Source organism: Stegastes partitus, unplaced genomic scaffold (assembly GCF_000690725.1).
Source record: "Stegastes partitus isolate 25-593 unplaced genomic scaffold, Stegastes_partitus-1.0.2 Scaffold148, whole genome shotgun sequence".
Taxonomy (NCBI): Eukaryota; Metazoa; Chordata; class Actinopteri; family Pomacentridae; genus Stegastes; species Stegastes partitus.
The window spans coordinates 512,965-524,759 of NW_007577879.1; the positions used below are offsets into that span (position 1 = coordinate 512,965).

General features: G+C 40.9%; 1 protein-coding gene across 1 annotated transcript in view; it reads left to right on the forward strand.

Annotated features, from left to right (window-relative positions):
• The window catches only part of astn2 (astrotactin 2), a 298,857-nt gene that overhangs the window by 49,247 nt on the left and 237,815 nt on the right, over nucleotides 1–11,795 (forward strand). Inside the window, exon 3 of the mRNA XM_008279213.1 lies at nucleotides 6,086–6,273. Coding sequence (XP_008277435.1) covers nucleotides 6,086–6,273 — 188 coding nt within the window. The remainder of the gene's footprint in view (nucleotides 1–6,085; nucleotides 6,274–11,795) is intronic.

The window sequence follows — 11,795 nt, forward strand, 5'->3', positions numbered from 1 at the left end:
CTCAAGTAGAAGGTTGCCCTGTCTGTTTTTGGAGTAGTCATGCTTGTTTTTTTGTTTTTTTTCTTGGCAAGCAGCACAAAAGGAGGAAGCAAGTATTTAGGGTTAGAGTCGTCTCACAGCGCGGCGGCTCACATCGCTTTGTGTTCTCACACTGTGGCGGTGGAAAAATCTCATCTCATCAAATATCCAACTCTAAGAGAACCGAAATCACTCTTGCTCAAGGCGAAAATTTTCGAGAATGTGAAAACGACAGTAAACCCAAAATTGAACTCGGCTCTCGGAGCCCAACCTTGCAAATGATGAAGAAAAGATGAAAGATCCTTGAGGAGAAGCAGATAAAAATCTGGAAGAGAGAGAGAAAAACACACAGTAAGGAGCAGAGCGAGCACTTAAACGATCACCACGTTCCGTAATAAGAGTTCTGCTGACATTGAGTGTTGAATAAACTGTATATTAAGTACCTGCGGAGCGGATTTGGAAAATAATAAGAAGGCTTTATCAAGGATTTTGACCAAACTTTCAGTGGCGCCGTCTCAAGGCAAAGTGAACTAAAGCGTTGTTTTCAGGGCCGGTTTTGCTTTTGACTTACCTACTGACTTGTGAAAAACCCGACTGTCGCTAAGCATCGATGGTCTGTATCATTAGTCAGGAGGTCAATCAAGAGGTCACGTGTAATTCTTTTTCAGTTGATGCTGCACAAAACTAAATGCTTCATACACAGAGCAATGCAAACAATGAATTTTACACTTGTTTCAAAGTTGCTTAACCATAACTGTAGTGATAAAGACAGAAGGCAGAGCAACACAGGAGAGAATAATTAGAAGAAATAATTAAATTGTGCACAGTAGCGTTTGACTTGATAACTGCACTCTTGTTGCAACAGGAAAGATCAGGACACTTTCTTCCTTCTGCTAAACACCAGTCTGTTTTAGCGACGACAGACAAACTCTTCTCCTTTTTCCATAAACGTATCAAACTTAAAGCTCTTCCAAAACGATCATTACTGCGAGCTATAGCGCCACGATTGTGTAACTTCGACAACAAATTGCACACATTTTCTACTTTCTAATGGATTCTCTCCGACTCAAATCGATCAGTAGGAAATGAATTTAAAACCTATAGACTTGTTAACCGCTTTTAGCATATACGCTTTGAAAAACGGCCAGCGATACTGGACGCTGTTTGTAGATAATGCCCAAATCCACAGATCGAGTCCCTCACAGATTCAGATAAGTGGACCATTCCAAGCCAGTCTTGCACTTACTCGAGCGGTTGTGAATAATTTGATCATCGTAATGTCTTTCGGTCTGTCTCCCACTGCTTTATGACCGCAGCTTCAAATGAATCCAAGCCTCGAGATGTGTCACAGTGTCTCTGTGATCCACGTTTTTCCTCGCTTATGAATTGTTGAATATGGAATTTTCTCTGGGTCGTCCTTGGACTTCAGGTTGGCAGTGCTGCGGGCATCCTTGCTGAGAGCACACCGGCTTCCCCTCGCACCTATACAGTCTACACACAGTCATGCACATATACGCGTTATTAATGTCCCTCCTAATGAATTACAAGTAGACCTTGAGGCCATACACCTATATCCCACTAACGTCTGGCTCGGTGCCCAGCGACAAGCCTCATAGCACAAAAGACAAGGGCACACACACACACACACATCCTTTTGTCTTAAAATAGCATGCTTACCGAGCTTCCTCATCTACATAACAATCGCACAGAGGTACATAACAACCTTAGAAACTCTATTACTGTCCGTCTATGCTTCGTGCGAGTGCTTCTGTTACGGCAAGATTTCCTTTTTAGTTCTTCACAGGACAATCGCTTTTAATTCCCGTCAAACCAAGTGTCACTGTTGTGCCGAGTTATTTAAAGCTACCGGGAACGCACAGAGCACGTAAGCTAAAGTTCTAAAGGTAAATCCGACAAGAGCTTGATAAGCTCTATTAACGGTGACAGACGGCGGGAGGAAGCGTCACCGTTGGCCCAGCGGACCGAGGTTTATCTCTGGAAAGGTCGAGCAGCATGTCTTCAGCCCAGAGGTTTAACATAAAGAGTTAAACAGCCAGCAGTTATGGCATTTAAGAACTTCACACCCTACAGGATTTTATCATAAGCTGTAGTCAGCAGAAATGCAGAACATTTCACAGGTGTGTTACTTTTACAAGAGGGAGGTTGTTTCCAGCGGGGTGTGCTTTAAGAGACAATAGAGAGATTTAAGATGTGGGTGTTGATTTAATGCTAAAATAATCAGTCTGGTGATATTCAGGAAGTTGCTTTATGGCAATTCTGATTTTTATTTAACCCTATTCAGGGCTTTAATGTTGCGAGACGTAGATGGACTTTTCGGGGACCCCAAGAAAGAATATGTGCAAAATAGTTGTTGGTATTCATGATAGCCTTTTATACTATGTTAGATAGATTTTCTGACAAGTTGATGTATTTATGGTTCCAAATGCATGAAAAAACTTCTACAATAATACTAAAAAATACCTGTCACCTAAACCAGCGGTCCCCAACCACCGGGCCACGGACCGGTACCGGGCCGCACAGATAGAATAAAAACGTTTTATTGGTTTATTTTTATTTCCAGCAGAGTCTGCAGGGTGTTTTATTTTGAAACATGACTAGCTCGTCTTCCCGTCACTTCCGTTTGTGCTCATTTGACTGTCAGTTTTTATGCCCGGCTGCTAAACGAAGCCGCCAGTCAACAACAAACGTCTCAGGAGAGCTGCTTTGGAAAGTGGGAGAGACTCGATACTGAGACAGAAGAAAAAGTAAATATGTTAAGCAATAAAAAGTAATTTTATTTATTTGTGAAACTTTTCAATAGAAAAAAAACAATTATTATTTGTTATGTGTGTAATGACCGGTCCGTGGAAAAATTTCTTGCTTAAAACCGGTCCGTGGTGCAAAAAAGGTTGAAGACCGCTGACCTAAACCAAATGGCCTGGGGTCCAAAAGACCCCAAAAGTCCTGAATAGAGTTAAGAAAATAATAGCAAACATACAAATACCAGGATGTTATGCTTCTGTTTGACATCAGTTGTACAGTGTTCTGAAGCAGAGGCAATCNCAATTTAGAATCACCAATTAACCTCAACATGTTTCTGGACTGTGGGAGGAAGCCGGAGAACCCGGAGAGAACCCACACTGCACGGGGAGAACATGCGAACCGGCAACCTTCTTGCTGCGAGGCAGCAACAGTGCTACCAACTGCGCCACCCTGCAGCCCCCTAAAATAATCATTCTGGTGATATTCAGAGAATTGTTTTATGGCAATTCTGATTTTTATTTAACCCTATTCAGGACTTTAATGTTGCTAGAAGTAGACGGTCTTTTCGGGGACCCCAAGAAAGAATATGTGCCAAATAGTTGTTGGTATTCATGATAGACTTTTATACTATGTTAGATAAATTTTCTGATAAGTTGACGGATTTTTGGTTCCAAATGCATTAAAAAACTTCAAAGATAATTTAAAAAAACAAAACAAACAATACCTGTCACCTAAACCAAATGGCCTGGGGTCCAAAAGACCCCAAAAGTCCTGAATAGGGTTAAGAAAATAATAGCAAACATACAAATATCCAGATGTCATGCTTCTGTTTTACATCAGTTGTAGTGTTCTGAAGCAGAGGCAATCCAAAGATAAAAACTTACCCCTGGCCATTTTTCATTCATAGATGTATGTATTTATTTATTTTATTTTTTTTACCATATCCTGATTAAAAAGATAATAAATAAATAGATAAAACAAAGATACTATCAATTAGCAAATAGGATAAAGAAAAGGATCAGTACAATATTATTCATTCCGGCCCTGCACTGACTTCATTTAAACAATGCTACGAGCTAATACGACACGCCGAGCTTTATCATTACGAATCCTGTCATTTTTCTGAAAGGATGTCTGTTCGCCACACTCCCTCCTTTCACCTAAAGGCCCGTGGCACTGTTGAGCACAGCTCATGTAACCCTCCCCTGCCGTCCATGTCCTCTGACCCAGAGTCAGCAGGTTAATAACCAGCTGCACCGAAAGCCATTTGTCATTTGCTACCTGCCACTGATAGGGGATGTCAGCAGATGTCTGTGCCCTTGTCACCCAGCCACATGACAAATACTGTATCAAGCTTTGCAATCTGAGGCTCCCTGAGGCTTCTCAGTACTCCGCTACTGAACAACCACTCCCACTTGATAGCATTAGATTCTTGTGCCATGATCCATATCCAGATAAACTGGTGATCGCCCCTGTTTCTTTTTTTCATCTCCTTTCTTTTCCACCGCTCCATAAATTGCAATTGAGAGTGCGTTTTTTTTTTTCTTTCCTTTTTGTTCAATTTGCACATTTCCCCCCACTGCTTTTTTTTTTTTCCTTTTAAATGTTCCCAGCTTTCCTTTGATGTTATATTCTTAATACCAGCCCCTGGCCTAGAGCTGGTGGTTTTATATTGGTGTGATGTGGGATGATTTATGCAGATAAGAGGAAGACATTGAATGGTGAGGCAGCGTTTCTACAACTGCTCTTGAAATATACGTTTAATCGAGCTTAGCGGACCAACTGACTTTACAGTTATGGAATTGTTTTTTTAGTGTCTGTCTTTGCCTGACTAAAAAAAAGCAAACAAATGGATACTAACAGGGCTAAACCTTTTTGCATCTGTGGCTATTTCATCTGTAATGGTTGCGATGGCTGAAACATTTGTGATGCTTATTCTTCTTTAATCTTTAACTACTACCATGGGTGTCACCGGAACGACTGCCGAGCAACGCGAGGGCTCAACAGCTGCACAGAAATTATGACAACCCAAGAAGAAGACTGTCCAGCTATTCAAGAGTTCAAGGTTTCCCGTTGCAGCAGACTGTTGATGTGCGCAGAGATGGAGCGCCGCATTGGAATACTAATGCACAACCTGATATAATGCATACCAATCATATTTGAACTTCATTTGGAACCACTTTCTTTGAAGGCTCGTGCAGAAGCGCAGCTGTCGTGAACATGAAAGAGTCTTTATGGATGTTTTTGACCGTCGCCATTGAGCGTCATACGGTCGATTATTGCAGTTTTATTATGGGGTTGACATTGGTTGGGACGGCTTTGACCAAGGGTTAAGTGAGGGAACCGAAAGAATAGTTATATAAGTAGTAGTAGTAGTGGTGGTAGTATAAGTTGTCCCACTGCAAATGAGGTCGAAGAACATATTCACAACACAATTATGATGACCTCATGGCGTCCAGTGTCAACACCAACCACATGGCGGTTTCATGTCAAGCTTAATACTATGATGATTAGATGTTCATGACATGATGTTGTCTTGGTTAATGTCAACTTGTCACAACAAAGGTCTCACAAACAATGTCACCTTTGCATTAAAGTGACATAATTGATGGAATGACAAGAGTCATAAATATGTATAAAGACGCTTTCATGTTGATGACAGGTGTCACAACAGTCTCATATAAAGTGACACCCTTTAGATTTTATTTTCTTAACAGACTGCTTTGTTTTTTTTGTTTTTTTCCAAATAAAGTTAGGAAGTTTAATACAGTGGTTCTCAAACTGGAGGTCGAGACCCCCATGGGGGTCCCAAGATAATTTCAGGGGGTCACCAGATAATTGTAAAAAATAAAATAAAGCTCACATTTATCAAATAAATTAGTATTAGGGCTGTCAAAATTAAAAGTGTTCCCACTCCTTTTACGAACTTGTTAGTATTATGATTCAATTATGTGATATTATTATTCTTTAATGCTCTTTTTTAAGTTATTTTCTTTTGTTTTTAGATTTTTTTCCCTTTTATTTGTTCGAAATAAATTCAGTTCATTCATTTATTAAAAGGAAATTATCTGTGGAATTAAGACATTTATTTTTATCGCATTCTTGCATGAACAACAAAGTTATTACTCATGAAATATTAAAAATTCAGATTGAGGGGTCATGAACACAAACTTAGGTTATCTTGGGGGTCGTGGCTCAAAAAGTTAGAGAACCACTATTTTAATACACGATCTAAACAATAACAGCTTCTCGTTTATTAATTGTGCTAATTCCGTTATTTTCTCTCCCTATTTGTTCTCTTCAGAGATGTCGGGGACGGGAGAAGACATTTCCCAGGTGCACTGGAAGCAGCAGTGGTTGGAAAACGGGACTCTGTACTTCCACGTGTCCATGACCGAGTCCGAGCTTCTAGCGCAGACGACGCAGCCCACGGCCCGCGAGCCGGCTCACGTCCTGCACGAACACATGCACCTGCTGCACATCTCAGTTATGGTGAGTCCTCGACACAATGCTCACCGTGTTTTCCTCTGTGTGGTTGTCGTAAGCTGGCGTTTGCTGGCGGATGCTCAGGGCGCTGTGAGCAGGCGCGTTGTCATGGTGAAGTTCTTCTGCCACAACTCTCGCCTCTTCTCGAAGGAAGCAAACGCCGCAGGATCTCTTTGTAGAGGTTGATTGTCTGAAGGGGAAATCTCATAGTTTGGATTTGAAATATATCTTTTGTGACGCCAGTCCTGGAACTTTTCTGACACACCTCGTACTCTAGAGGACGCCACTACTAGTCACACAATGGCTCTTCAGAGCATTTGATTCCCACATATTTAGAGATCCAGAAGTAGGAAGACGAATGCTTGTCAGCTCAGTCACGTATGAAAAAATACTTCCATTCCAAAGACGTTTTTGTAATGTCGATTCCCGTCACAGCAATAATCTGCAACTCGTTCATCGTCTGCGGTTTGGACTCCAACCGAAGAGGTCGATTTAAAGTTAATGGTGCAGCACAGCTCATCGCTATCCACGATAGCTTTTCGTTTTGAACTCTCTGACATTCTGTTGTCCAGAGGTCAACGCTGACCGTTTGCTGGTGGTCAATGGTGCAGAGGTGCAAGTCAAAGTTCAGGAAAGTTAAACTCTGTGGAGAAAGCGAGCGAGCACACATTTACTCCCTCACACATGGATCCAAAAATAGAATAAAATAACCGACAGATGTGCTCGTATTATCCGTGTATTTATGGAGGGGGGAAATTTACATGTTGATGAACCTGTCAGAGTCGTGGTGTGTTGGTGCTCTGACAATTACATGACATCATGATTATAGCTATGTTGTGTTCCTTGCTCTTGGTCTTCATAGCAGTGAAGCTGGTGGAGGTTTTCAAACGCCACAGCACCACTCGGTTTATTACTCCTTAGTGATGGGATGCTGACAGGGTACGAGGGGGAGCGTCAGTGTTTGAAGTATGCAATTACTAGCAGGTAGAAGCTGGTCAGGCACTGATCCGTGGAAGACGCGAGCTTCCTTTGTCAAGGTTCAACCAAAAAGGATGTTTAGTCGGTGAAGGCATGTTGCGTACGTCAGCAATGTTCGGTTGCCACGCTGCGGCCGTTGTAACTATTTAAAGATTAGCGATTGCATTAAGTTTACCGAGGCATTTCTTTTAGTAACACCCCGGTGCACCTGGTAAGTCACCTCCTACATGCTTTCATTCTGCAGCATTCAGCCCTGCAGCATCAAAAATATACTCTCCCATCAAGTTTTTATTGTAAAGGCCAACCTCTTCGCCACCTTCTGCGCTTTAATTGACCATCCTCTCTCGCTCCATTCGCCTTTAAAAAAATATATATTTGGTAACATCACCTCACCTTTATGGATGTCAATAATTTCTAAGTGCTTTATCTCTTCTGACTAAATGCGCCTGGTTGCTGTTTATTTTTTTCTTTTTACAGCTCTGTCCTCCCAGAGTCTCTGTTCTCATCACTTCTCTCCATAAATTTCCAACTTTTCAGGCTTCAAGTCTCATGTTTCACACCTATTGTGTTGTTGACTTTTTTTTTCTTCCCTCTCTCTGCCTCACCTCTCCTCGCACAACCCTCCACATTGTCTATTTATGTCTCTCTCCTCTTCCCTACGTGCCGTCTCCTCGCTCTATCCACTTCTGTGTTCGCTCAAATCCTCTCACTCCTTCCACCTCCTCTCTCTCTCTCTCTCAAAACACTTTCGGTGACACTTCCGTTGAAGGGGTGTGCACAAAGCTGACATAACACTGTCATGGCTATGCCACAGAAACTGACATAAACATGAATTAAACATTATGAATCAGCAAGACTGTTAAGTGTTTCATTTGGTGTGCTTTTTTTTTTTTTTTTTCGTCGCTTTCGGTGCAAAACTGACACCGCAACCGGAGATCTCTGTCTTGACAACATGACATAAGCTATTAGCGAGTAAAAGTTGCAGCTTTTTTTTTTTTTTTTACTGTTTGTCTTCAAGTTCACCGTGTAACTGAGTTGTGCGCATTCTAATCGTTTTATGACTGTCATTAAATCGGTGGACGTTTAAACCTGCCGTCGCGTGTTTATGAGAGACCGGGTCCCCGTTGGGAAGTTGTCAAAACAGGGATTCTTTAGAGGCGGGAACTTTAGCCTGTTAAAAAAAAAACAATCTTACTAGTAGTAAGCATTTCTGAAGGTGAAGCTCTGTTTTCCGAAATTAGCATTGCTTCTCACGGCTCTCATTTGAACGAGGCGATGATTACGAGGATAAACAAAGAAATGTTTGTGGAAAGAAATATGTCTATTTGTTTTTCATGTCACTGCATTATTTGCTATGAATACTTTGACAATCAGTTATTTCTAGGAAGTGACATTTTTATTTTTATTTTTTTTCAGACAGGTCTTTTTCACGGCAGACATTTTTGACTTGTTGTTTTGAGAGCAAAAAAAAAAAATGTTACTAATAATATTAGCAATTATTCTGTTCTGCTCAAGCCCCGGCAGTGTCACCAGCAACAGGATCCTGAGACCAAAGCAGCTAAATGGAGTTTAAATTCAGTTAATTTCATGATTTGCTCCTCTGCTTTGCTTACGGTGACATGTCTTCAATAAAAATGCCTGTTAACAAATTCCACAGCGTCTTTACCGGCAATCAAGAACTTTGTTTTTCTTTTAAAAAAAAATATGCATAGCATTTTTTTGGACTGTGACCTTCATTTTGATTTACAAATAGTTTGTGCTTTTTTTTTTTGTCAGATTCAAATATTTCCAACATTCTCAATTTCAGTGATTTTTTTAGTTCCCATGCCTTTGTCTGCTCCTCCATATAGCAGATTACTGCCTTCTCTTTCACTATCAAGGACGCGTTATAGCTGCAATTTGTCTAAAACGCAGCACTGTGTTTGTGAAGCCGAGTAAAATAAAACCAGAGTAAAGTCTTAAAAAAAACTACCTTCAGTGACAAAAAAGAACAAGGAGTTCCGTGGCAGGTAGTTTGGCCCCCACAGGGCTCTTATCACAACATCGTCAAGTCACTGTGGGATTACAAGTGACAGAAGCAACTGAGACGGTCCAAATCCACAGAAGACACGTGTGCTGCTGTACGAATAACCCGCCTGACACCGCAACTGTAGCACGGAGGATTGGCGATGTTGTGACTTGAGCAAGTTTTTTTTGTGTTTACTTCACTTTTTATGAATGATTAAAGCTGTTAATTGGATTGTTTTTGAAAGAATCCTCCGTTTACTTTAAGGCAGGGGTATTGAACTCCACTTACCTGGGGGGCTGCTGGAGGTAGAGTCTGGGTGAGGCTGGGCCGCATCAGTTGTTCCTCCAAAAAAACAAGTACAACTGATCCAATCTTCTCAATCTTTATTAATAACAATTCATAACATAAACAGTCTTCAGAACATAGACTTCTCTTACCTACACCTTGCCACTAGAGACCCAGCAGCGCTTCCTCTAAGACAGCTGAGTTTGGCTTGAAGATGCTCATCAGTAAGTTTAGACCTGTGCTTTGACTTATTAAAGTTCATGGTGGAGAAGAGCTTTTCACACAGATAGAAAAACAACAAAAACATGCACTTGCACTGGGTGACGGGATATATGTTCCCTCCACTTACTGACAGTCTCAAATCACGTTTCAAGTGACTAACGTTGCTAATTCATGTAGGGCTGGTTCAAATTGCATTTTTTGTTCTCCAGATATTCGGCCCAATTGATGACGAATATCCCGAAGGCGGGAGGGGAAATATTCGGATATCAAAATTGATATCCTGACTCCCGCACGGCCAACGAATAGTCTGCTGTTCGGGTCCAGCCCTAAATTCGTGTTGCTGTCACGAGCCTGAGCTATGGAAGCCCACAAGTGATAAAAAATATAAAACGCCCCGGGGCAACGACTCATGCAGAAAAACGTGTGAGGAAAATAGCATCCGGCGGGCCTCAATTGGCCCACGGGCCACGAGTTTGAGACCCCCACTTTAAGGCCTTAAAGCCGTTGCACAGTCCTGCATTCCCAGTTGAGGCTGCAGGACCTTAGACAGATATCACATAAACATTTTAGCTTGAATCTGTTTACATCAGAACACTGTGGGAGGTAAAACCCTTTAAATATATAGCGCCATGATTTTTAAACTAATTGCACTTTCGGCTACTACATTTCTGGTTTCATGATTGTTGGCTGATTTTATCATATTCTTTTTTTATATTTAGTTTAATGTATATTTTATGCCCTAAGATGTTTTGTATGATTGTTTTGGAGTCTTTTTCTGTTTAAAAATTTAATATCCTGGAAGGCATGCAGCTTAGGCAAACTTGGAACTCTAAATTGACTATAAATAAATCAGAACAGGGTTATCTGTGTTTGCCCAAATGGTTACCAGTATTGTAAGTATTGATAATTCATAATGTCTGTTTCCCCCCTCTCCGTCTCTCCGTCTGTCTGCTTTCATTTCGCTGCTCTTCAGCTCGATATCCTCTCATACATCTTAATAACGTGACTCCACACAAAAGACCAAACTAAAGACCAAATCATTTATTTTCCTGCGTGGGCATGCTACGCTGCCCAACCGGCCTGTGAGCAGTGGAGATAGATTATAATACAACACTGGCATGCTGTTACCTTTTGCAGCGATGCGACAAACTCGTCAGGAAGCCGTTGGCTTTGTGCTCATCCGGCTAATGCGGAGCAACGTTAGGGTTTGCTGCAGTTGAGTTTGTGGCTGTCCGATGAATGAAGTGTAATGTTTTTTTAGCTCTGTTTTGGCAGTGAGAGAAGTGGGAGTGAACCACAGCAGTGAAGCTGCAGTGGAAGAAAGTTATAAGCTGAAAGATTCTGAAATACTTGTAAAGTTGATGTAACTGCAGAGCCATATGGTAAATATATGTATTCTAGTTAAGACCGATGGCCACGTTTACATCACATTGTTATAGTGTTAGTCATTGCTTCTCTTCTTCTTCCTACCTGTTCTTCTTCTTTGTTTTTGTCTTCGTCGTCTTTCTCATTTTCATCTTCATCTTTGTCGTCTTCTTCTTGTTCTTCTTCATCGTCCTCATTTTCATCTTTGTCTTCTTCTTTGTCTTGTTTATCTTTTCTTTGTTCTTCTACTTGTTCTTCCTATCTGTTCTTCTTCATTTTCTTCTTTGTTGTCTTCTTCGTCTTCCTTTGTTTCATCTTCGTCTTTGTTGTCATCTTCTTTATTTTCATCTTTGTCGTCTTCTTCATCTTTTCTTTTTCTTCTTGTTCTTCCTACCTGCTGTTTTTCATTTTTGTCTTTGTCTTCTTCATCTTCTTCTTTGTCTTTTCTTTTATCCTCTGCTTGTTCTTCCTACCTTGCCGTCTTCTTTCCTTTTCGTATTCTTGTTCTTCTTCCTCATTTTCATCCTGTCTTTCTCTTTTCTTTTTTTCTTCTTCCTACCTTGCCTTCTTCTTCATTTTCATCTTTGTCGTCTTCGTCATCTTGTTTGTCTTCCTGATTTTCATCTTCATCTTCTTTTTCATTTTCATATTTGTCTTCTACATCTTTTTC